Raw genomic sequence first — 25,199 nt, forward strand, 5'->3', positions numbered from 1 at the left:
TTGTCTTTCTATAGTTACGAATATCAATAGTATTTTTGTATTTATCTTTAACGTCTTGTTGTGATATAATTTTGATTATGAAATAGTGTTAAAATATTGCCCCTTATTTAGTTCAATTGTTTTGTAAAACTTTTATCTCCAGTATTGGTTCATTGTTTATTATCCTTATTAAAAGCAAATGTTAAGTGGTGGTGGGTAGTAATTTAGATCAAAATATTCAATTCTGTTGAAAAGAAGGGAACTGAATGAATGGGATGGTTGTTTGTTTACGACAAAGTGGGATTGATGAAGAAGCTGTATTGGACAAAATTTTGTTGACGCTGAATCATCATGATGGAGAGCTGTATTGTCTTTAAGGAGCATTCAACGATGTAAAATTTATTGTTGGAACATCATTTACAATTGACCACAATCAGCAACCTTAACTTCTTGGAGCGGTTTGTCATTTGGATTGGTCTTGGAGTTTTCAATTTGAGTCACAATATCCATTCCTTCAACAACCTTTCCAAAGACAACATGCTTACCGTCCAACCATGGGCATGGAACAGTGGTAATGAAGAATTGAGAACCGTTGGTATTCTTACCAGCATTGGCCATGGACAACAATCCAGGCTCAGTGTGCTTGATCTTAAAGTTCTCATCTTCGAATTTGGTACCATAGATGGACTTACCACCAGTACCATTGAAATTGGTAAAGTCTCCTCCTTGAATCATGAATTGTTTAATGACTGAGTAGTGTGTGTGGTGAGAGAAGGTAGTATTGATTGGACCCATGAATCCATGAATCGCATCATCATGGAGGTTCAAAAGGATCAATTAAGCCATCATCATGATGATCGTTGTAGATGAATTCATTTTCGTTTGAAATTCAATGAACAATGATTCAAACACGATGGTGTGTAGAAACATCAATAATGAATGGGTTCATGAATATAATAGGGTCATTTGGAAAATTGTCGTTCGTATACAAAAAAACATCATCGATTTACGATTACAAACCTCTATGGAAGATGGATCCCTTGTATCCGAATCCCTTCTCACCAGTACACAAGGCTCTAAAGTTCTCAGCAGTCTTTGGAACAACATCGTTGAACAATTCAAAGACAATTCTACCTGCTGGATTGTTTCCAATGGTAACATCGAAGAAGACTTTTGGTCTGGACATGATTTTGTAAGCCGAGTTGTGTGCGTGTGTGTGTTTGAAATATTTTTTATGTTTCAATTCCGTGGACAGAATGTTGTTTACAACAACAGAGTCCTCTTTTGGATTCTTATGAATCAAAACATTCAGCCTCACAATCATGAAGATTCACAATGATGAGGTTTGAGATTGAATCCATTCTTATACAACAACACCACCACCACCACCACCATTGATCACACACTGTTAATCTAAATCATTCAAAGAAGAAGAAGGTGGTTCTTGTGGATACTCTTGTTGTGGGTTTTCACTTGGAGTCGTTTGGTGGTGGTGGTGGTGATGGTGGTGGTGATCGTTATCATCATTTGTAGTAGTAGTCGTACTCTTACTAGTAGTATGAGTAGAATCTACATTAATCATTTGTCCATTCTCATCCACTCTCACCAATGATCCAAGTCTAATCATATTTCTATTTTCAATACTCTGAATGACTTGATCGAGGAGTTGAAGATGTTCAGAATTACTACTACTACTACTCATTGTTGAAGTAGTATTGGTAGTAGTATTGGTATTGGTGGTAATATTGGTGGTAATATTGGTAGTAGTATTGGTAGTAATATTGGTAGTGGTACTACTACTAGTTGTTGCACCCAATATTCTTGAATCACCACCACTCTGACTTGAAATATTACTCTTTTTCAATTCCTTAATCTTTGTTAAATAATTACTTTTTAAATATTCTACTCCAAATGGTGTGTTTGTAATTAATACTAGACATTCAGCAGCAAGTACTCGAATATAGGAAGGAAAGAGATGATATGTCAATTGATAGAGAATTAAATCCATCACTAAATCTCTTCTACTATCACTTTCATCACCATCCTGATCATGTTCATGAATTGAATGATCAAACGTTTGATATAATAGAATGGATCGAATATTCTTTTTATCAAACAAACAATTCTTCAATAGAGAAAGTATTGCTCTTCTTCTCATGCATTGATCTTCATGAATATCAAAACTTTTGAATAAATTAATATTTCTATTATGAAATAAAAGAGTATGTAAATGTGAAGAATGATTCAAGTGTTGAGATGAGGATAATATCATTGCATGTTTTGCATGATCATTGACAGCTAAATTTGCTAATATGGTTGGTATTAAATAAGAGTATTGAAGAGATAAAGATGAGTGGGTTACAGTAGAGTGTTGTTGTGAAAATGTTTCCAATCCATTCATGAAATAGTTCATTAATTTTCTAATGTATAAATCTCGAAGAGAAGAATTGAGTTTGTCATTTTCATCATCATCATCACTACTACTACTACTCGAATCACTTGTACTATCATCACTGCTTTCACTTGAAAGGCTCATTTTCTGTACCCTTTTTCTTGTCAAATTTCCATCCATTTGAAGAAATTTCAATCTTGCTAATTCTGAACTTGATGTCAAATTACTTAAAAGTAATACAACATATTCCATGATGGTACTAGTTGTATTGTTGGATGGATTCTTTCGTGTGGAAGAGGTATTCAATGTGGAAGAATGAGCACAACTTTCAATGTCAAATAATTGGCTCTTATTCATTAAAATTTCAATAATATTATTCTTCACCATTTCATTCAACAAGAGAGTACTTTCATCTTGAGATAATAGAATGAGACATGATAAGGCTAATTTACATGTATTGATATGAATGACTTGTTGTTGTGTCAGTGTGTTGTTGGATTCTTGTGAAGAGTCTTTCTTTGATGATTGAGCCTTTTGAGTTGTAGATGGATTCAAAGCGGTAATTGTCGTAGTTTTCGTACTTGTCGCGACGGGAGTAGTGGTTGTCAGTTTTTGTGCACTTGTTGCAACTACGAATGGAATACTTCTCTCAATCACTGTGACTAGTATTCTCATACACTTCTCCATCAAGCGAGAATGATATCTCAAATATTTAATATAGGGTGAATGATGATTTTTGAAGGTAGAGAGGAGATGAGAGAGTGCAGTGATTTGAATTTCAGATTTTTCATGCTCACAAAATGAAATTAATTCTTCAAAGCTTTGGGCTTCTTCGGGTTTTAAAAGAGTGGTTGTGTTGGTGTTGTTGGAGGTGGTGTTGGTTGATTGAGTGGACATTTTTTAGTAGTGCAAGAAATTGTTGAACCGTGTGAGAAAGAATTATTCAAAAATAAACAACAACAACAAGAAGGATCCAATCACCATCCATGGTGCCACCCTCTTCGTCGTCGAAAAAGTTGTTGTTGACTCAACGGATTGCCAAGTTACAACAACAACAACAACAACAACAAGGAGGAACAGACATTATCAATAATCCACAACAATCACCCTCTCATCCCATCAACAACAGCAAAACGAATCATTCCGATCCGATCAGTGATGATTCTGCTGCCAATAATGCTACTACAACAAGTTGTTGTTCAAAAAAGACAACGAGTGGTATCTCCTCTTCCTCATCATTAACCTCCTCATCATCATTAACTTTATTAACCTCCTCATCATCAACTTTATCATTACCAACTTTAAAGAAACCAATCAAACCCAACAACAAACCCATCACCATTCCTTCTGCTCCTCAAAAAGTAATGAAATTTACAAATATGGTTAATTTACAATCCTTAGAAAAAAGTATTCCTCTTTCATCCAATATTCAACATTCTTCATTGGATGGAAAAGAAGCTCCACTTGCACTCACCATTTCACAAAAAAAAGAATTAAAAAAACAAACTCATTTACAATTTATGAATGAATTAAAAGAAATGAGTTTAGATTTGAAACAAACAAGACAAGGAGATGCATTTGATATTGAAAGTAATCGATACATTTCAAGAAAGAATGAAGTTCAAAAAGAAATGGATCAATTAACATTTGAAATGAAGAAATTTGTATTTGAACAAACTCACAAGAATTCTTCAAATGGATCATCACCACTCAATGTGATGATGGATGAATCATCCAAATTAAAAATTAAAAGAATGATGCAAGAAGAATATAAACTTGCAGGAAAAGATGTTTCAAAATCAATATTCAAAGATGATTTGAAATCAACAACATCTCAACCATACATGAATTATAGAGAATTTAAAGACAAAAAGAAACAAGAAAAAGAAATACAAAGACAAGAAACAAGAGAAATGATACGAAATGGAATTTTAGATAAAAAACAAATTCGAAAGAAACGTCTCATGGAACAACAACGCAAACAAAATGAAACTCGAAAATTCTATGCTAAATATGGATCACCCAATGAAGTAGGACAAGCTCAAGTCAAATCCAAGTATGGTAAAGGTGGAATGGTTGGTAAATGGAAAGGTGGAATGTTACATATTAGTAGAGAGGATTTATCAAGATTGAAATAAACAGTCATGTTGCAATGAATCACACACACATTGAAAGAAGATTTGAACATGTACTTGATTTGACATTCTGGATCGGGACAATTTACACACACACTAAACTGTTTGTATCATCACCCTATATAGAGAAACAGCTATTTTTAAAAGTTATTTAATCATGACAGATTTCATTTCGCTGAGTGAATTGATTTGTTTGAAAATAAAATCTTGCATGAAGAAATGTACAGAGAGAGGATTCTGGATGCATGGACTTGACCTTACAATATATTGAATTACTTGAATGTATTAAATGTAATGTATTAAATGTACAAGTAAACTTGTTGTATCGCTCATATTTCAACAAAATTTTGTTTCAGTCAATCACAATTATTTCTTTGTCAGCAATTCCAATAATTGTGATTGTTTGTTTGCCAATAATTGTTTTCTCTTTCTTTTCATGATTTTAACATTTTCTTTATAAATATTCAATTTCTTTGAAGCATCTTTTTTCACCTTGTCAGAAAGAGATTCTTTGGCATGTTTTTTTTCATCTCTCTTTTTACGGATTTGTTTCTTGGAGATGTGTGATGAATCATTCTTTTTTGTTTGCTTTTCTGAATTGGATTCATCTCCGATAGGTGTGATAGGATCATGATATGTCGTAGTGGTGGTATTCTTGTTGTTGAAATCTTCTTCTTGTTGTTGAACGTATTCATCAAAGAGACGGAGTTGAAACTCCAACACCGATCGACTCATTTTTTTTATTGAAGAATTTGGAGTGTTGTGAACAGATATGAAGAGAATGTTCTTTTTTGCTGCAAATGAAATCATTGCATTTGTTGTTTACTTTTTCTTTGACTTTTTCTTTCCAGCACTAGTACCACCAGCACCACCAGCACCACCAGCACCACCACTACTCTTCAATCCCAAAGCTTGTTCAGGTGTGAGTAGAGTCTTTTGTCCCTTCTTGTGTGAAATTGCTTTCTGAGCCTCTACATCGGATGATCCTTGATGACCAAATCCAGTTCCAGTTTTGACCACTTGTTTCTTTTTAGATTCCCATCTCGATTTAAATTCTTTCGATAGAGTATCATGATGTGCAATTCCAATTGGTAATTTGTTTCTTCTCTTTTTTCGTTGTTGTTTCTTCTTTTCATCTGCTCTTTGAAGAGCATTGGATTGTCTTTTTGAAGTAGTATTGGTAGTAGCGTCAGAACTAGTGCCATGTTGTTGGTTGGATGATGAAATGGATGGAATCATGACTGAATGATCACTCGTCTTGTTGTTGGCAGATGATGATGTGAACATGCTCACTGCACTTGTCTTTTCCAATGCTTCTATATTCAATGATGATTCACCACTAGTGGTGGTGATGTGTGGTAAATTCTTGGCAAATTTCTCAGCAGCATCAATGTCATAATAGGACATGGCATCAATAAGACCTGCTAAATGTTGAATATGGTTTGGTTCCATTTTAGTAAGCATTTCATAGGTAGAGGCTGCTTCCTTGTATTTCTTGTGTGCCATTTGTAATCGAGCCAATTCAGTAGCCATCTCAACCATCCAAGTGGTTTGGGTAGTGCTGATGGTGTTGTTACTAGAGGAGGTAGTAGTCCCACTACTACTACTACTCTCATCATCACCACCACCATCACCACCACTGGAATATTTCAAAAATGATTTCTGGAAAAGATCCAAAGCAGAATCCATATCTTCAAGTTTCATATAGAGAGCAATTAATAAACTTTCCACTCCTTTCTGATTTCTAAATTTAGATTGATTCAATACTTGAATACATTCCTTGTAGAATTCAGGTGTTCCTTGTTGTAAATAATATTGAGCAAGAGCTAATTGTGCAATACCACCATCCAAACTGGATTTGTCCACAAATGTGGTGGATTGTTTTAAATATTCTTCTAATACTTGAATTGATTCTTTAAATTTCTTTTGTTTCAAGTAAATGTAAGAAAGAATCAATGTTGGAATGAATTCTTCTTGATATAACTTTTTCAATTCTGTTTGTACAACTCTCTCACATTCTTCATACTTGTTCATTTGAAGTAATAAGAGAGCATTGTTCAAAGTCACACCCTTAATTTGTTGAGTTGTTAACTTTCCTTGTAATTTATCTTGATAGGCATATTTCAATTTCTTTTGAGCATCTAAAACATCATTAGATGTAAGTGATGGATTCAATGATGGATTGGATTGAATAGCAACTAAATTATTTGCTGCAACAGCACATGCTACACTATCTTTGGATGAATGATTAAAAACATGTTCAAACATATTTTTAGATTCTTCTACTTGTCCATTCAAATATCTCACAAATGCTAATTGAACCATAATGGATGTTAATTCATTTGGATCATCTTTACATAATTTCTTTGAAAATTCCAAATACTTGGCTGCTTGTTCATAATCTTTTAATCCAATCGATGCACATGCTGCATTGTAAGCCAATTCATGAGTATTGTGATCGGATTGTTTGGTAATTGAAATACCTCGTTGGTAATTACCATTCATGGTGAAAGAGGCACTCATATTGGTGAGTAATTCATCATTGTCAATGGTATGATTCGAAGAAGCATTGGGATATTCTTTTTGAAGAATGGATTCATAGATTTGTGAAGATTCATTGTAACATCCCATTCGATAGTACTATTCGAATATATATATATGTGTGTGTGGATGGGTCGGTGGTCGTGATGGTCGTGGTGATGGTCGTGAATGGAGTAATGATGATACACAATATTGTAAATGGTAGCAAAAGTGATGAATGACAGCAAAAGTGGGTGAGAGTGATACAATGATAACCAAAAGTCGTGTATGAATGATCAAAAAAGGATTTTGAATGTTGTGGTTTCATAATGGTGTATTATTATTTCAATGAATACTTACAATTTGAGCCTTCAAATGTAACAATAAAGTATGATCAGAAAGGTGGTTCTTGTTGTTGGATTGTTCTAAATTTGAAATTTCTTTCAAAGCCTCTTCACTTCGATTCAAACGATACAAACAATAAATCTTTTGAAGAGAGGTTTTCAAAGATAAATTATTATTACCAATAGAGTCTAATGCTTTTTGAAATTCTCCTCTTTGAATGAGATTAATGGTTTTACATTGTTTTAATTCATTGTTGGAGGAGGAGGAGGATTGATTCTTATCGGAGAGTACTGTTGTTGTTGTTGTTGTCATTATTATTATTGTTGTAAATATTATTGTCATTATTGTTGTAATTATTAACATGCAATCATCAATCGGACAAACAAATTTCATCATGTGAGTGTGCATTGATGATTCATATAGTTATGAGTTGATCATTAGTTATATATAACCAAGTGATTTTAGGTCCATTCACCTATTCCATCGCATGATAATACATACACTTTTCAAGAGTCGAATGAATAACCTCTTCATCTTCTTCATCAATGGCTTGTCTTAATTGTTGATAGAGTGAGAGAAGAGTCTTTGCATGATGAGAGGATGAAGGTGGTGGTGCCATTTTTTTTTTGAGAAAGAGAGAAACGCGACCTCTGAAGGACCTCTCAGAGAGAGGTGTACGTACTGTACGTCAGCAGCAATTGATTAAATGCTGACACCCATCTCCCTCTCACCCCATTCACTCTCTCAAAATAATATCGCGCAATGAATAAAATTTCCATTCGGGAGAGATTGATCCTTTCTCACTCTCTTTGGACTCTTTAGTTTCTCTCACAGTTGTTCGACATTTTGAAAAGGTCAAAGATGTTCATGAACCTCTGAGGTTGTTGTTGGATAAAAATCTCTCTGCAAAAATATTTCAACAGTGTGCAATCTTTTTCTTCTTCCAAAGACATTAAAGACAAGGTGAACATGGAAAAAACAAACACCCCTCCCATCACCTGTCAAACATCCCTGTAAAAAAAATATCACTCTTGTCTTCTCGTGTTCATATTCCTATAGATTAGACTAAACTCATCATCATTGACAACATCTTCTTTTGAATATTATTCAACATTATCATCAATAACAACAACATCCTTTACTACCACTACGACTACCATCATCATTCAACAACAACCATCATCATAAAACACAAAATGACAGACGATGACTCACAAGAAGAAGGCAACTATGATCAAATTAAATGTGTGGTAGTTGGAGATGGTGCTGTCGGTAAAACATGTAAGTTGAGTGATGTGAGTGATATTGAGTAGTGATTGTGTTTAACCAGAGAGTATTATACTATTTGTGTCAATCATGAATCTTGTACACACATAATTATTGTACTGATGAATCTTGTCCACACATAATTATTTTCTATTTGAATCCTTGTTATGTGTTTGATGTTCTTTTACAACAATGATGATGATGAATTCACGAATGATATGTACCTGAATATGTGTGTGTGTATTGTGTGTATTGTGTGTGTATTTGATGATGACTTTTCAATTTGGATGGAACACAATCATCATCATTGTGATCATTGAATGACTTTCTGTATCATCACACGTGTGTGTGTGTGTGTGGTGTGTGTGTGTGTGTAAATGAATGGTATGATGATGATGTGAACAATAACAATAATTCATTGATGATCATGATTATACTCACACACACACACACTTAGGTCTATTGTTATCATACAGTAACAATGAATTTCCTGATGGTGAGTATGAGATTATTATTAGAACACACATTCACACAAGGATTCTATGGAAATGTATTAATTTCAACAACAACCTAAACCACAACCTAAACCACAACCTAAACAACAACCTAAACCACAACCTAAACCACAACCTAAACCACAACCTAAACCACAACCTAAACCATACTTTTATTACTTTACAACAACAACCTAAACAACAACATACTGTGTCATATATGAAACACGAATGGTTCTCTTCTTCTTCAACTTTTATTACTTTTATTCAACTACTACACACATATCATCCTATCATTTAGAATACATTCCAACCATTTGTGACAATTATAGTAGTAATGTAGAATTTAAAGGTCACACCGTATCACTCGCTCTGTGGGATACAGCTGGACAAGAAGGTATGTCATTCCAATAATATCATATTCTCAATTCCATCATATATTCTTCTTGTTAATTTAGAATACGATCAATTAAGACCACTCTCCTATCCTGATACAAATGTATTTTTGGTGTGTTTTAGTGTTGTAAATCCAAGTTCATTAGAAAATGTGAAATCGAAATGGATTCCAGAATTGAAACAATCATGTCCAGATACACCCATTGTATTGGTTGGAACTAAAATTGATTTGAGAGATGATCCTGAACTACGAAAAAAACTCTCACAAAAAGCAGCAGCACCTTACACGGAGAAAGAAGGCGAACAAATGAAAGTGGAAATTGGTGCTGCATTCTATAGAGAGTGTTCAGCCAAGACCATGCAAGGACTTGCAGAGGTATTTGAATGTGTCATTGAGGCACACTATCAGAATTTGTTAGCAAAAAAGGAAATGGAATCCAACAGTGGTGGTAATGGTAACGGTAATGGTAATGGTGGTGGTGGTAATGGCACAAGAAAGGGTGGAAAGGGATCCAAAGGAGACAAAAAGAAGAAGGATTGTATGATCATGTAAGAGTTTCTCCATAGAGTAGTTCAAACAACCAAGTTACCACACCACATCAACATTTATATACTTTTTTACCATCATGATGATGACACAATGTGAAATATATACATGGACACAAATGAATGTCCTATCATGATAGACACACCCACCACCACCACCACCACATGTGGTGACGAAACATTTTCATCCGATATCGCATCACAAAATTTTGTAACAAACCTCTTCTTTGAATTCTATACGTGTGACTCGACTCACCACCAGTCAGTATCACAATAAAAACAATCTGTGAAAACATTGCACCAAGATGAAATTCTGAAATTTCAGTAAAAATTCAATTGGTCCGAACAGTGAGCTAGCTACCCGTTCCACATTTATTTGTAATATTTCTTTCAAAGAATACCTCGAAGGGTTCAAACTCTAATTTCTTTTTCAACGCTGCAATCCACTCGAGTTCAATATTGAATTTAAATTTGTTGTGGTGGTTGATAGTATTGAGTGGGTGGTTGTTGCAAAATAGGTTGAGTGTCAGAATAGACCACATTATTGTGCACGTGATGATATCGAACACCACCAGTGCCACCACTACCAGTTGAACTTGCAGCAGCTGCAGCACCTATTCAATACAAATCATTTAACCATATGCATGATTCATTAATTCAATATGAGAAATGAAATACATTATTAAATTAATATATACATTAAATATATCACATCCAATATGAGAAATGAAATACATCATCATTCCATATCATACTTACCAAATCCACAGCATGTAATCACTCCACAACAAATGAGCACTGGAATTAAAATACTCAAAATTGAACACACAAACACAATAATGACACCAGTAACAATAAGACCAACGATCCAATTTGCCAATCCATTCAATGTACTAACACTCACATCAAAATTATAAGAATTAGAGGTATAACCTGTTCCATAGACACCAAAATAATATGGAACATTTGAAGTTTGATTCTTGAGAGTGAGAAATTGTTTCTCTTCACCCGCATACTTCAACACATAATCATAACTGTTGTAGGTTGGTACGGAATTATACTTGACATAGAGTGAGACTTGATTGGATGATTTCAAAGTAACAGTCATGGAGCTCAATGGATCGACATAAATCACATAGTATTGCCATGAACCTAGAGAGACTGAACCGGAAACAGTCTGTCCGTTGCTGTTGAGAACAATTGGTGAAGCAGCTTCAGCAGCCAAACATGGAACTGTGTGCATCATGAGGGTGGTGGCCACCACGACGAGAAGAGAAGCAACAGAAACGAGGCTCAAGGCTTTGGCCTGCGACATTTTTGAGGAATTTTTTTTTGATTCAATTTTTTTCGATTTTTTCTAAATTGGAGTCAAATTTTGTGCGATTTAAAAATTTTCACCGAACTTTTAACGTGTTACCATTTCCAAGCTCGTGCTCGAAGCCTATCGAATTGACAAAGTCTGAATTTTCCAATACATTCTGGAACAGAGTCAACTGACCTACGATTAGTGTTGACCTACTGTTGTAAAAATCGATCCATGTATGTATAAATCGATTCATGAATGGATATAAATCATTGTACATGAGGATGGAGTACAGACAAAAAGAATCCATTTGTTGTTGTTGTTGTTGTTGTTAAATGAAAAGTGAATCACTTCTTGATGCCAAATAACACTTTATGCCAAATAACGATACACATTTGCTTTGGATGAATCTCTTTCCAAATAATCACGTGAAATCAAATCCTCAATTCTCTTCTTGATAATCTTTGGATCAGGTAAGAAATGTGAAGAGAGTTGTTTGATGGTTTCTAATACCAAATTTTGATGATCCAATTGTTTTCTTGATTTCATAATACGAACAATGGCAGCTTCAATGGCATGTTTACGATCTTCTTGAGTTGTGCGATCAACATCTTCTCTCTCTTTCACATCCATCTTGATGACCAGATTTGGTACTTTGATTCTTCGATTGTTAGAAGTGAAATTCACATTCACACTAAAGACATCTTCATTGGAAACAGTTTTAGCATTTCCAGTTTTAAGTAGAATGTTGGCATTTTTGGAAGCACACAATGCCATGATATTCTTTTTGATCTCTGCCAATGGTATCTGAAGTGATTCTTGAATTTGTAGAGTATTCAATTCATTTGAATTATTAAATAAAACTAAAATCATCGCTTGAAATTGATTGAGCATTATATCTCGATCTCCATTCACAAATCTTGCTAATATTTGACATGTACCTAAAGAATGAATCCATTTCAAAGATCGACTTTCAGTTCTTGAATCATAAAAATCTTTAAACGCATTCACACATTTTGTAAATTCTTCAGAGAGATTCATTGGTTCTGATTTGAGTGTTGGCCAAAATCCAGTGGTTAATATTTGTGGTGTGAAATCAAGTGGTAATGTCAAACCCTTATTCTTTAAATATTCAGAGAAAGAAGTAGCAAGTTCTTCAGAGAGTGTTTTATCTTTGACCATTCCTTCTAATTTGGATGTAAATTGTGCTCCCATTTTGATTTTAAGTTTTGATATCAATAAACGTTCAGAATCATAATCAGAAGAGAGTCTTCGTGTGGAAGTAGTTTTGCTGTTATATGAAACGATTAATCTCTTACTCAATTGTCTTCGATAGAATTCTACAAAACAATCCTTATCTCTCAAATAACCAAAAAGACGAACAATATTTTCAAAAAGTTCATCAATTTTGAGTTCATCGTACTTGTCAATTTCTCTCATGACAATATCACAGTAGGAAGATATTAATTCAGCACCAGATGCTCTATTGGTAGAGGAAAGAAGTGATGAAGAGGAGAATGGATCACTTGTGGTATTGGTAGTAGTAGTAGTAGTAGTAGTGGTGGTGGTGGTGGTGGTAGTGATGGTAGTATTGGTGGTGGTGATACTCGTAGTTGTTGTTGTAGTAGCACTTGGAGTAGTCGTAAGAGTTGTCATGGATGGCAAAGGACTTGAGATTTTCTGAGGAGATGTAGTAGCCACGATGGAAGGTGTTGCAGTAGTTGAAGTAGCAGTAGTAGTGGCAGCACTCGAGTTGGTGGTTAATACTAAATCCATATTCACAAAAGAGACAAATGCATTGTGCATGGCTTCTAAAAAGAGAGAATTCTTTTTAAATTCCATATTCACCAATTTCAAAAAGGTATCATGTAATTGCAATAATCTGGAGTTAGTAATAATAGTAGAAGTATTAGTAATAATAGCATTAGTACGAGTAGTATTAGAATGAGTTTTAGTAATAATAGTAGAAAAGTAGGATCATCAAAAATACAGACATGGTCATGAAAAAACCACGCATATGAGAATCAATGAAATGTATCATCACCATCATCATGTTAGGATCCTACTTACCCTTCAACATAACCCTTCACATCAATAACACTCTTACTTGCAAACGATTCTAACAATTTAATACCTTCCTCTCGAATGTATTGTTCCAACTTGTCAGCCATGGGTTTCACATTTTGAATCATCTCAAAAAATTTAAACATTCGACTCAAATCTTCCTTTGCCATGGTTTGCAATAGAGAAACCATTCCACAATTTTCCATATTGATCATGGTCATTTGATGTTTTCTAATTAATTCATCATAGACAACATTCATCAATTTGGGTTTTGTTTGAGGTGCCAAATAAGTTAAACATCGACGTTCTTCACTTGCAATTCTCTCATCTACTTTTTTCATATAATCGACACAGTTCATTTCTTCAATCCATTTTGAACTTTGTCTACTGTAATATAATTCAGTTTCATGCAACAATTTCTTTTCAAAATCATCTTCATAGGTGGTTGGTCGATTCTCTTGAGCCATTTCAATGAAAAGTGAAATTCCATCTTTTAATATGGATCGATCTGTAATTTCACCATCTCTTTCACTTTGAATTTTGTCATAGATTGCTTGTGCTAAATCTGTTTTAATTTTCAAATAGACTTTTTCATAATATAAATCAAGAGAAACTTCACGGAGAGAGTTTTTACCATTATTTTTAGTATAGAATCGATCCAGATAGTGAAATATTTTCAACAAGTATTTGATGATTAATTGATGGTCTTTCCATCGTTTGATAGCTTCTGTGAGGAGTATTTGGCCTTGTTTTTCTTTGAGAGAAGGAATGACTTTTTGTTTCAAATATTCGGAAACACATTTACGATGTTTGTCATAGAGTAAATCAGCTGCATTGAGATAGGGATCACCAGTATCTACTCTTTGAGTGCAAAGATTGTAGACATCACTGTGTCATTGAAATGATGATGATGACAGATTATTATTGGTGATTGAATTTCGTATGATTATTCATATCGATATGAATAATAGGAGGAATAAAATATCGATATGAGAAATTGAATAAAAAAACAAAAGACCATCCGTTGTTCATAATTACAATGATTGATTGATGATCATTTGTATATCATTATAAGGAACCAATACATTTAATGGTTACAACATGATCAGGATGATGATGACACCTACCTATAGAGTGATATATGCTCGGTGTAATTAAAAGGCTTGGTAAGATTCGAATCAAGAAACTCGATCAGCTTGTTGATTCCTTCTTTAATATGTTTCCATGTGTGTTCAAAGTTATAAACAGGTCCACCACGATCATCATTGGAGGATGGTGTCCGACTCGAGGACTGTGTGGTGGTGTTGTTGTTTGAAGGCTGCTGCTGCGAAGAGTTTGGAGCAGCAACGATGGTACGCTTGAAAAACATTTTTTTTTAAAAATTCAAACATTCACTCGAGTGATTCTCAAAACTTTATTCTTAGGTCATCATCATCTCGATTTCCAGGCTGAGTCTTCTTTCTCAATTCGAGTAATTCTTGTTCATATTGCTCTTTCAGTTGTTCTTCCACTTGTTTCATTTCCATTTGATGCTTCTTTTTCAAATCATTTGTCTCCTGATGCAAAAGTTCAATCTCAAACTCAAGTTGAGAGATTTTCTTCTCAGATTCTTGTTGTATTAATTCTCTCAATACTTTTTCACCTTCTCTCAAAAGTTGCATTTCTTCTTGTAAATCTCGTTTTTCTCTTGATAACATGGAAATACGCTTTCGAAGTAGTGAGGATGTTTTGGTGAGAGCTGACACTTGCTTTCTTAATACATCCATTGACTGAGTATGATCTTGTGGTGGGTTCTTGTCATTCTCGGATGCAAGCGTTCGATAAAGTAACTGATAGTAGGATTTATCGTTTTGTAATACTTGAATTTCTTCCTGCAATTGCGTGATCAGTTGTTTGTATGGAGCGATCACTGTTTCTTCATCGACAAGATCGAAATTTACAAGTTGAGCTGTTGATGATTCATTTGAAGGTTGTTGAGAAGGGATCAACTGTTTCAAAGTGTTTGTATTGTTACTGTTGTTACCATTGTGAGCAGAATCATCAAAGACAGAAAATTTCATTTGCTTCTTGGAAGGGCTGGTTGTGCCACCAGATCGATGGACTGTTGTACAACTGTGATGACGTTGTTGAGTGTTGTTGTTGTTGGTAGTAATAGTGGTTGGTTTGAGAGCTTCAGAAAAGGTTCTTTTGTGGTGTGGGCGATTGTGGTCATCGGATAGTTTTTGTTTTGGCTTGAGTGGAGCTTCCGATGGAGGTTGTTGTGTGATTTTCTTCTTGAGGGGCTGATGGGTGGAGGATGGAAGAAGATGAGCCTTTTTAGAAATGAGAGGTGTAATATTCTCCTTGTTGTTGTTGGCACTAGTGCCCGTCGTGTTATTGGAGTCAAGCAAGGATTTTCTCAAGTGGTGATGCAACATTATTTTTTGATTTTTTGAATTAAAATTAACGATTAATTTTGGCGGCAAACACATTCGCATCTCAAACTACAACAAAAAAAATTCAAACCGATTTGTGTGTCTGATTCGCTCAAAGCCATCACCATGAGCGTCCCGAGAGAAATTTTGAAATGGATGCAGTCTCTTGATCTGTCGTATTCAATCAAGAACATGAGACGAGACTTTTCGAACGGTTTTCTAGTTGCTGAAATGATATCAAGATATTACCCAAATGAAGTGGAAATGCATAGCTTTGATGTCGGAGTTGGAGTCAAAGCAAAACTCGATAATTGGCAACAGCTTGAAAAATTCTTTCGGAAACACGGTGTAAACATTTCTCGAAAAGTTATTGATGATCTCATCGCTTGCAGACCAAATTCTCTAAATCAAGTACTTGAGGAAGTTTACACATTTTTGACCGACAAGACGTAAGTAAGCATGCTGTGATAGACTTGGAATGAGCATTCTCATACTTTACAATAGAATCAAAAAAGCAAAACCAATGAGACCTCAACCAGTAATTCCTAATGTTCCTAATTTTGCAAAACCAACCCTGTCAAAAAATTATAAGGATGACGGAAGAGCTGTTCCATCGAGTTTTGTGAGTTTAAAACGAAATCAAATCGCTCAAGCAAAGGAATCCATGACAGAGATCAAGGAAGAACAGCATGTCATTCCTTCATTGGAAATTACGCGAGATAGTAAATCTTCAAGTACTAACAGATCAAAACCAACCTCTCACCAAAGTCAAAGAAGCCACCATAGCCATCAAAGTAATAGTCAACAAAAAGGATTACCATTTGTTGGTGTTGTTGAGGATTTGAATGAATTGGCTCAAACACTTGTTGAAGAATCAGGTGAAGAATGGAAAGCATTTGTGGACAAGACAAATCCCATTCAATCACTTTTGTCAAATATTGATCATCTTCCAATTCAAGTTCTTGAAACTTTGTTTTTAACTATCAAAGAAAGAGTCACTCTGATTATGCTCAAGTCATGCCGTTTCAACCAAAAGAATTTTGGAAATTTATGAATCTGTTTGTTCCTTGCCTGAAAGAAGCATGCCAAACGAGTTCTTTTGAGAGTGTGGTTTCCATTTTGAAAGCAGTAGGTATAGAGCTAACTTCCAAGGATCCAGATTCTTCGTGGGAGTTTTTTGAAGATTTTGGGCTACAAAAGTGTCTTGACGTTGTCGCTTCTCAGCCAACCAAGAGAGAAGATGTACTTCAAGTCATTTACAGTTTTTGCAAAAGCGACATTCTTTCTCATAGAAAAACCATTTTGAAAATTCAAGAGAGATGCAATGTGATGGATTCCACATTAATTGTTCACATTTTGGCTTTATTGGTCAAGATGGAGTCATCGTTGCTGACAATTTCTCAAGGAGCTTCAGGTCCAATTCTTTCAGAGGACCAAATACCTCTGTTTGAGCAATACATGACAGTTGCTGTATCTGGACTTTGCAATCCTTCACCAAAAGTGAGAGCTTCAAGTTTGGGCATTCTTCACACACTTCTTTCCTTCGACGATGTGGTTTTTGAAAAGGATGAAAAATCTGAACCTTTTGAAAACTCCTCCAATCGAGGAGAAATTTCCTCACGAAATCAACCTTTATTGTACCTTTTGCAAAACCTGTGGACTCCAAGTATTGAACCATTGATTCACGATAGTTGGTGGGAAGTTACAGCACAGCTTGTGGTGCTTGGTTCAAAATGCTTAACTGAACTGACAAAACTCTACATGATTGACTCGATCAAAAATTATGAGGAAGCAATTGTTCAGTTATTGGTCTCTCTCTTACAAAAGGAAATGAATTCCATTCTCAAACATATTGTCTTATCATATCTTTCTCCTCACTTGAAGAAGTATTCAACTCAATTTTCGGACCTTTTCCTTGATGTGTTGTTCTCTCTGAGCGAAGAGGAGAGAGTTTCTCTTTTGGAACAGCCATCCAATCATGTGGAATTACTCCAAATTGGAAACAGTCAACACAAATTCCCAATTTTGAGCATTCCGTTCAGCTGGGACAGTCTAACCGTTGGAAAACAACTTGCAAGCAGAGTTGTTCACTTGGACCACTTGGAAATTGAGCATTATGATGTTCTTAATGCGTGCGTTTCAGTGGCACTCATTGAAGTTTCTGAAGAAGAGGAAGAGAAAGTATTCAAAGATACTCTTCCTTCAGAGTGGTTACTCATCTATGAACAATTGCAAAATCATTTCTATGTGGGACTAGTTGATGAAGAGTTGTGTGAAATGGCCTCCCAATTATTAGTCAAGTTTTACTCAATTCTAAGGAAAGAAGTGGTCAAGTCCATGATTCCACATTTGATCAAGACCATTGAGATATTATTTGCCAACAAACAACTGGCTCATCAACAAGAAGTGATGAGTCAATATTTAATCGGGTTGTATCGTTTGGGAAGTCCCTTCTGTCAGCCCCTCTTAAAGCTTGCAAATTCCTTAATGGAACAAGCTCATTTGAGAAACAACCCGCACTTGTCCGAAATTCTTCACTTGTGTAGGTTCTGACCAATAGCTGTAAATAAACAACTCAAAACCCCAATTTAGGCAATGTGTCATTCGCCCTTATAGTGCCGAAAAAAAACGCCGAATCAAACTGCCTGAACCCATTGACACCACCTCAAATTCCATACAACAACATCATGTCCCACCAAACCAATAGGGTTCATCCTTCGGTTGCAATAGGTGCAAATAGGAGGTATTCCACCTCCACCGAATCCTTCTATTCAACCTCAGACAGTGCTCGTCAAATTCCATTGGAATCGATATCCATTCAGCATCCCCCGGTGCCTGAATCACCAGGTCGAGAACCCATCCAAGTATTTTCAAGCATTACTCTCAAAGGCTCTGTCAATCAACCTCATGATCAGTACGAATCATCTTCTTCCACTGTTTCATCTAGTGCCTTTCATCCGAGAATATCTTTCAGCTTCCGAACCTCTCTTCTTACTGCCATGATCTTGCTTACCTTAACACCTGTACTGATTTTACTAATCCTTTCCATTTCCTTTTCTGTTTATTCATCACTCAACGTCGAAGAAGGTGTGGTGAATGAGGCTTTGACTCGAGCCGACAATTATGTCTCTGATTTCTTGAACGTGTGCAAAAGGCTTACTCTGATTCAAGAACAGCTCATTCTTGATACCTATTACATGCAGTTCGATACAGATGATTACTTCTTTACACCACACAACTATGCAAACATGTTTAAATCACTCTCTTTGGTCCAAAAACACAATAAGGACATCATCTTCTTGGTGGATTTTACTCCAACCAATGGAGAATATTATTACGTGAATACAGCACCTACTGCCAATGTAAGCTCTCTGGATGATCATGAAGATGCACAAGACTCGAGAACCTCCTCAAATTCTCAAACATGGAATTTGCAGAGCAACTATGACTCCTCCCAAGAGCTGTACTTGCTGACTCATCCCGATGAGAATACGACCATTGCAACCATGTACAATCTCACTCAGAAAGGAGTACTTGCAATGAAAGAAACCAATTTACCCTACGACAATTGGGATCCTCGAGGAGATGAGTATTATCAAATATCTCTTCGCCACTCACATGCTCTGGTACCCATCAATGTTCAACTCCAAGGATCAACCATCGACGAGAAAGTCTATGTTTGCTTTCAACACAACATTTATTCCAGCATTAACTCTTCTCTATATTTAGGAGTCACCAGTGTGAATGTGGTCATTCGAGAATTGGCAACTTTTGTTAGATCCTTCCATGTGTCAACAAATGGATTTGTAGCAATTATGGAAATTAGTGAAGATTTAGAAACTGGTGATTTGCGAAAGAGATTGGTGGCCTATAAGGACTACAGTGCAATGGTTTTAGGAGATGCAGAATCAGGATACACAATTCCTAATGCCGAGGAAATACCCAATGATTTTCTCAAACATATTATCCTTTCACAAATTCCTTCAACAAACACTGAAATTCTTGCAAAAAAGAGACAAGTCATTAGATATATCTATAATTCAAACCTCTACATTCTTTCGTATGATATTGTAACTGCTACCCTTAATCTCAACATGCAATGGATTGTTTTCATATCTGCTCCAGAGATAGGTAAGTGATTGAAATGCATTGGAATAGTGATATTGACAAATGCATAACCCGTTCAATCTCTTCGCACCAACAGATTTCAACGGAAATATGGTACTACTCTCATGTCTCAATATTGGTGTCAGTATTATTGCAGCTATCATTACTGTGCTGTTTGTCTTTTATATTTCTTCTGCTATTTCCAGACCATTGCTTTTCTTTGCAAATGAAAGTAAAGCAATTTCAAAACTGGAAGTTCAGAAAGGAAATGTGTGGAGATCCAAAATAAGAGAAATTATTGTCTTGTCTGAAGCTTTTAGCAAAATGAAAACGACTCTTCGATCATTCTTGAGATTTGTTCCAAAACAGTTAATTGTGGAAATGGTTGAAAGAGGAATTGATATCAGATTGGGAGGTGCAGAATATGACAATATCACATTACTATTTTCAGATGTTGAAGATTTCACCAAATATAGTGAGCAATTACCACCTGTAATTCTTATCAAGCAATTAGGAGAATACTTTCATGCCATGACTGAAGAAATTATGAACACTGGTGGTACTCTGGATAAGTACATTGGAGATGGTAAGTATTTGTAAAGTATTCAAATGAATTTGAACCTTTATTGAACCATTATCGAACGAATGAATCAAAAATTGATAAAAGCTGTCATGGCATTCTGGGGAGCCCCTTCCTATCTTGAAGATAGTCAACTACGAGCCTGTACAGCAGCTTTTAAATGTCAGGTCAGAATGAAAACTCTCAGAGAGAAATGGCAAGAAAGTGGCAGAGTTCAATTCAAGTGTAGAATTGGATTGCATTCTGGTTCTTGTGTGATTGGAAATATTGGATCTCTATGGAGGATTCAATATACAGGTAGGTTCAACTATTATTACTAGAGAGTGTGTGCGATCACATCAATATATTTTGATAATACACACGTACACATTAATGATGAATCATTCAAAATGTATGTTCAATGGCATCTTTTCCCTAACTCAACGGTTGTAATGGCAAATGATCGATTCGCATCACCAAACTCACCAACAGCTATTGGTGATAATGTCAACTTGGCATCTCGCTTAGAGTCCCTCAACAAACAATACGCCACACAAATTCTTGTGAGTGAAGCAGTCATTTCCAAACCTGAAGTCAAGAAGTCATTCGTTTTTAGAAAGATTGATCGAGTTTCTGTGAAAGGTAAATCGGTTGGATGTACTGTCTATGAGCTTATTTCAGATGAGAATTCTCGAGCCAATTACGAACACAAGATCAAACTAATTCAACCCTATGAAGATGCATTGAATGAATATTTTGCAGGACAATTTACCAAATCATTAACTTTATTTAAAACCAAATGTGCTCCATTGGATCCAACAGATCAGCCAACACAAACCATGATGGAAAGATGTGCCCATTATATCGTATCGCCACCTGAAAATTGGGATGGAGTTCATCGTAGTCAGGAAAAGTAGTGACATGACTGTGGCATTCATGGGTTTGGGTTTGTGAGTGCCTGGTATCAGCTTGAAATGAATTGCACATGAGAAAACCATCTGTTGTGAAATTGTGAGATGATAGGTTGAGAAGCTACTAGTTTGGCAATCATGCCTATTATATTATTCATTAAATTATTATTCAGAATTTTCTTCTTCTTCCTTTTCACTATTGCGAACGACTTTTTGAATCGTTGGTGCTAACACAAAATACACAGATGCAATGGACATTCCTCCGAATATGCAAATTCTCTTTCCGAGTGGTGTCTTCCATGTTTCGATTGCTGTGTTATAAAATCGTTTCCACAATGGACCAATTCTTTCTTGATGATATTTCGATGATGATTTTACTGGATTGAATTTCTTGCCAAGAAATGTTGGTTTTGATGGTTGTTGTTGTTGTTGTTGTTCGGTCATCATAGAGATGTGGATTTAAATGAATTTGGACCTTTTTCTTGAGAAGAATAACACGAATCGTAATAACAAAAAACTAATATGACGATTCCGAATAATCTTGTTGTTGTGATTGAAACAAGTCTTTGGAATGAAAAATTCCAACAACAATTCAATATTAATGGATTGAGAGAGGTTCTGAACCTTTTGGATTTTTTGAAAACTCAACAGCGTCAGTCACAGTACACGAACGAACGCGTTCATTCAACAAACTTGAGAAGCCAAAAAAAATAGCTTTCAACACTCTCTTGTCATTTCCATTCGTTCATTTTAAAGAGTTGTAGTAGTCGTAGTACTCCTTCATTATGAAAAGACAAATTGAAGCGATTGACTCTGACGAGAGCATGACCCAACAACATTCTGATGAGGAAGATAGTAAAAAAGTAAAACTCGATCATCCAAAGAGCTCTTCGGAGGAACCACAGGTGGCATCATCATCACAGGTTTACCATCATCATCATCACTTGGATACTCTCGATTATAAAAATCCTCTTTCCCCATTCTCTGATGAAGAATCTTCGGTTGGTGTTTCAAAATATGTGGACATTGCAATTCATCCCAACCAACTCGACCTCACCCTTCCTCCCTTCACTGGTATCATGAAACAAAAATTTAGTGATTTCATTGTTCATGAAATTGATCGAAATGGAAATGTTGTTTATTTGACAGACACCAACATTCCAGATCACATCAAAGACAAGCGTTCAAAAGATTTATCACTCAGTGAACAAGAAAAGAAAGAAAATGAATTGAAAGGAATTGAAGAATTGAAAAGAATTCTCTCTGAAAATGTCCTTTCATCCTTTGAATCATTTTTATCTAGTCAAAGTGAAACAGAAAAAAAATTAGAAGAAATTGCAAAACAACGAAAGAGAATTGAAGAAAGTGATGTTCCAACTCTTTTAATTAAGGAAAATGACAAAACCATTCGATCGAATATTCACAAACTTATTTCCACTTACTTTTCACATGCTCTTGTTTCAGATACTCTTACCAAAGACAATGAACAACACATTCGATTGAGATTTCAATTTCGTAGTTTTACATTACAAACTTTATTTTTGAATAACCAAAATAATAGCAAATCAAAAAAGAGACAAAAAAGAAAAGGTTCAAAAAAGAATGAACTTCCATCATTGGCAAGTGGTGAATCTTATTTTGATCCAAGACAATTTGCATGGCCAAAAGATCGTCCCAATTACATTCAATTTGTTCTCTATAAGGAAAATAGTGAAACGACAGAAATTTTAGGAGAAATTGGAAGAATTTTAAAATTGAAACAAAAGAACTTCCAAATTGCAGGAACTAAAGACAAGAGAGGAATTACAACTCAATTGGTCACTGGATATCAAATTAGTGCTGAAAAACTCTCTCAAGTGAATCATCGATTTAAACACAAAGTCATTCGAGTTGGAAATTTCCAATATGTTGAAAATCCATTACGATTAGGAGATTTGACTGGAAATCGTTTCACATTGGTATTGAGAGATTTGAAAATTCCAGAAAGACCATCATGTCTTCCACCACAATTACAATCATTACCACAATCAGAACAATCTCAATTACCATTACAATCATCACCACAATTACCATCACAATTACCATCACAATCATTACCACAATCAAAACAAGATCATTCCACACAACCTCAAAAATCGATTGAAGAAATATTCAAAGAACGAATTGATCAATTGAATCAATATGGTTTCATTAATTATTTTGGAATGCAACGTTTTGGAATTACTTACAATAGTGTGAAAAATATTTATCACAGTGATTATCCCACTTACTTGTTAGGTCAACATTTATTGAAATGTGAATGGAAAGAATTAGCAAGATGCATCTTTCTTTCAAGTATTCAATCTTCCAAAGACAAACGTTCCAATCAAACACTTCAAGATTTTCTCGATGGTAAAATCACTTCTCGTGAATGTTATGATGCATTACCTCGATCTCGTAATCACACTGAAAAGATTATGTTAAATTCTTATTTGAAAACTCATGATCGAGATCATCTCACTGCCATTCAAGCATTACCATTGAATTTACTGACCATGTATATTCATTCGTATCAATCCTATGTATTTAATCATATGGTTTCATTACGTATTGAAAAACATGGATTGAAAGTGGTGTGTGGAGATTTGGTCATTTCAAGACGACAACGACAATGGCAAGGACAATCTTGTTTAGGAGAATCTTCATCCTTCTCCTCCCCTTCAACAGGAGTATCTTCCTCATCTTCATCCTCCTCCTCAACAGGAGTATCTTCATCTTCCTCAACATTCCATTTTGATTCCAAATTGACTTTTGAATCTCCAATTGTGAGAATTGAAAGTGAAGAACAAGCTCAACAATATTCCATTCATGATGTGGTCATGACCATTCCAGGTATTGATATTCAATATCCTTCCACAGAGTATGTGAATAAGAACACGTATGATGAATTTATGAAACAACATGGATCGATTAGTGAAGAAGATTTTAAAAAACATGTTTCTCAATACAAAACCTATGGAGCCTATCGTTTCATGATTCAAAAAGCTCAAAATATTGAATATGAATTTAGAGAGTATAGTGAACAGGATGAAAAGATGTGTAAACGATTGGTTGAAACGGATGATGACAAGTTGGTATCAACCAAAAAGAAGAGTGGTCAACAAGGTGGTGGTGGTGGTCAGAATAGTAGTAGTCAACAAAGTGGTAGCATCAGTGATGGTCATGCTAGTAGTAGTAGTAGTAATAGCAATAGCAGTAATAGGAAAATGAAAAAGGCAGTCATTCTTTCCTTCTCACTCGATTCCTCTACCTATGCCACCATGTTCATTCGTGAATTACTTCGATTACCATCTGTGATTGATTGGAAATGGATTGCAGGAGAAAATACGAGCTTGAGTGCACTCAAAGTGATGAGTAAGGATGATCAAGACCAACAATTTCATTTATTGCAAGACGACACCAATGGTGAGGCATTTGAAATGACAACGGAAGAGTTACTGGTCAATGATGATTCAGGCGATCATGTTGTTGAAGGTGATGATGAAGGAATGGAAGATTTTTAAAGATGGATGTAACCAATTGAATTCACATGTGTTGTGATATCGACTTGAAGAAGATGACATTGAGCTATTGATTCTCTTTTAGAGCCATTAAAAAATTGACATTTTACGTTGAGTGTGTTTTTTGAAAAAAAAAAATCAAAACCACACCTCGAGTGGCCGCCCTCAAAAATTGTCGTTACGCAAAAACTCAGACTCTATTCTCACACACACACACACACACACACAC

At 35.3% G+C, this 25,199-nt stretch overlaps 12 protein-coding genes across 12 annotated transcripts; 4 read left to right on the forward strand and 8 right to left on the reverse strand.

Annotated features, from left to right (window-relative positions):
* Positions 1 to 396: 396 nt before the first annotated feature.
* FDP41_004495 (uncharacterized protein) lies at positions 397 to 1,165 on the reverse strand (the record flags this gene model as incomplete). The annotated part of the gene is made up of 2 exons (XM_044707915.1): positions 397 to 728; positions 1,000 to 1,165. The coding sequence occupies 2 exons, from the start codon at positions 1,163 to 1,165 to the stop codon at positions 397 to 399; spliced, it is 498 nt and encodes a 165-aa protein (XP_044561309.1).
* A 222-nt stretch (positions 1,166 to 1,387) lies between these two features.
* On the reverse strand, positions 1,388 to 3,268 carry FDP41_004496 (uncharacterized protein; the record flags this gene model as incomplete). Its single annotated transcript, XM_044707916.1, has 1 exon — positions 1,388 to 3,268. The coding sequence occupies one exon, from the start codon at positions 3,266 to 3,268 to the stop codon at positions 1,388 to 1,390; it is 1,881 nt and encodes a 626-aa protein (XP_044561310.1).
* Positions 3,269 to 3,357: 89 nt separating this feature from the next.
* On the forward strand, positions 3,358 to 4,509 carry FDP41_004497 (uncharacterized protein; the record flags this gene model as incomplete). The annotated part of the gene is made up of 1 exon (XM_044707917.1): positions 3,358 to 4,509. The coding sequence occupies one exon, from the start codon at positions 3,358 to 3,360 to the stop codon at positions 4,507 to 4,509; it is 1,152 nt and encodes a 383-aa protein (XP_044561311.1).
* Positions 4,510 to 4,872: 363 nt separating this feature from the next.
* Positions 4,873 to 5,241, reverse strand: FDP41_004498 (uncharacterized protein; the record flags this gene model as incomplete). The annotated part of the gene is made up of 1 exon (XM_044707918.1): positions 4,873 to 5,241. One exon carries the CDS (start codon positions 5,239 to 5,241, stop codon positions 4,873 to 4,875), a length of 369 nt encoding a protein of 122 aa, XP_044561312.1.
* Positions 5,242 to 5,328: 87 nt separating this feature from the next.
* Positions 5,329 to 7,990, reverse strand: FDP41_004499 (uncharacterized protein; the record flags this gene model as incomplete). The annotated part of the gene is made up of 3 exons (XM_044707919.1): positions 5,329 to 7,146; positions 7,387 to 7,661; positions 7,873 to 7,990. 3 exons carry the CDS (start codon positions 7,988 to 7,990, stop codon positions 5,329 to 5,331), a joined length of 2,211 nt encoding a protein of 736 aa, XP_044561313.1.
* A 577-nt stretch (positions 7,991 to 8,567) lies between these two features.
* Positions 8,568 to 10,080, forward strand: FDP41_004500 (uncharacterized protein; the record flags this gene model as incomplete). The annotated part of the gene is made up of 4 exons (XM_044707922.1): positions 8,568 to 8,652; positions 9,095 to 9,133; positions 9,433 to 9,528; positions 9,590 to 10,080. 4 exons carry the CDS (start codon positions 8,568 to 8,570, stop codon positions 10,078 to 10,080), a joined length of 711 nt encoding a protein of 236 aa, XP_044561314.1.
* A 458-nt stretch (positions 10,081 to 10,538) lies between these two features.
* Positions 10,539 to 11,388, reverse strand: FDP41_004501 (uncharacterized protein; the record flags this gene model as incomplete). Its single annotated transcript, XM_044707923.1, has 2 exons — positions 10,539 to 10,687; positions 10,833 to 11,388. The coding sequence occupies 2 exons, from the start codon at positions 11,386 to 11,388 to the stop codon at positions 10,539 to 10,541; spliced, it is 705 nt and encodes a 234-aa protein (XP_044561315.1).
* Positions 11,389 to 11,748: 360 nt separating this feature from the next.
* FDP41_004502 (uncharacterized protein) lies at positions 11,749 to 14,809 on the reverse strand (the record flags this gene model as incomplete). The annotated part of the gene is made up of 3 exons (XM_044707924.1): positions 11,749 to 13,258; positions 13,447 to 14,328; positions 14,568 to 14,809. The coding sequence occupies 3 exons, from the start codon at positions 14,807 to 14,809 to the stop codon at positions 11,749 to 11,751; spliced, it is 2,634 nt and encodes an 877-aa protein (XP_044561316.1).
* Positions 14,810 to 14,846: 37 nt separating this feature from the next.
* FDP41_004503 (uncharacterized protein) lies at positions 14,847 to 15,857 on the reverse strand (the record flags this gene model as incomplete). The annotated part of the gene is made up of 1 exon (XM_044707925.1): positions 14,847 to 15,857. One exon carries the CDS (start codon positions 15,855 to 15,857, stop codon positions 14,847 to 14,849), a length of 1,011 nt encoding a protein of 336 aa, XP_044561317.1.
* Positions 15,858 to 15,980: 123 nt separating this feature from the next.
* FDP41_004504 (uncharacterized protein) lies at positions 15,981 to 21,437 on the forward strand (the record flags this gene model as incomplete). The annotated part of the gene is made up of 7 exons (XM_044707926.1): positions 15,981 to 16,303; positions 16,359 to 16,876; positions 16,933 to 18,396; positions 18,471 to 19,985; positions 20,059 to 20,547; positions 20,629 to 20,838; positions 21,013 to 21,437. 7 exons carry the CDS (start codon positions 15,981 to 15,983, stop codon positions 21,435 to 21,437), a joined length of 4,944 nt encoding a protein of 1,647 aa, XP_044561318.1.
* A 159-nt stretch (positions 21,438 to 21,596) lies between these two features.
* FDP41_004505 (uncharacterized protein) lies at positions 21,597 to 21,875 on the reverse strand (the record flags this gene model as incomplete). Its single annotated transcript, XM_044707927.1, has 1 exon — positions 21,597 to 21,875. One exon carries the CDS (start codon positions 21,873 to 21,875, stop codon positions 21,597 to 21,599), a length of 279 nt encoding a protein of 92 aa, XP_044561319.1.
* A 341-nt stretch (positions 21,876 to 22,216) lies between these two features.
* FDP41_004506 (uncharacterized protein) lies at positions 22,217 to 24,973 on the forward strand (the record flags this gene model as incomplete). Its single annotated transcript, XM_044707928.1, has 1 exon — positions 22,217 to 24,973. The coding sequence occupies one exon, from the start codon at positions 22,217 to 22,219 to the stop codon at positions 24,971 to 24,973; it is 2,757 nt and encodes a 918-aa protein (XP_044561320.1).
* Positions 24,974 to 25,199: the final 226 nt, after the last annotated feature.

This window comes from Naegleria fowleri, assembly GCF_008403515.1.
Source record: "Naegleria fowleri strain ATCC 30894 chromosome Unknown tig37, whole genome shotgun sequence".
Lineage (NCBI taxonomy): Eukaryota > Heterolobosea > Eutetramitea > Acrasida > Naegleriidae > Naegleria > Naegleria fowleri.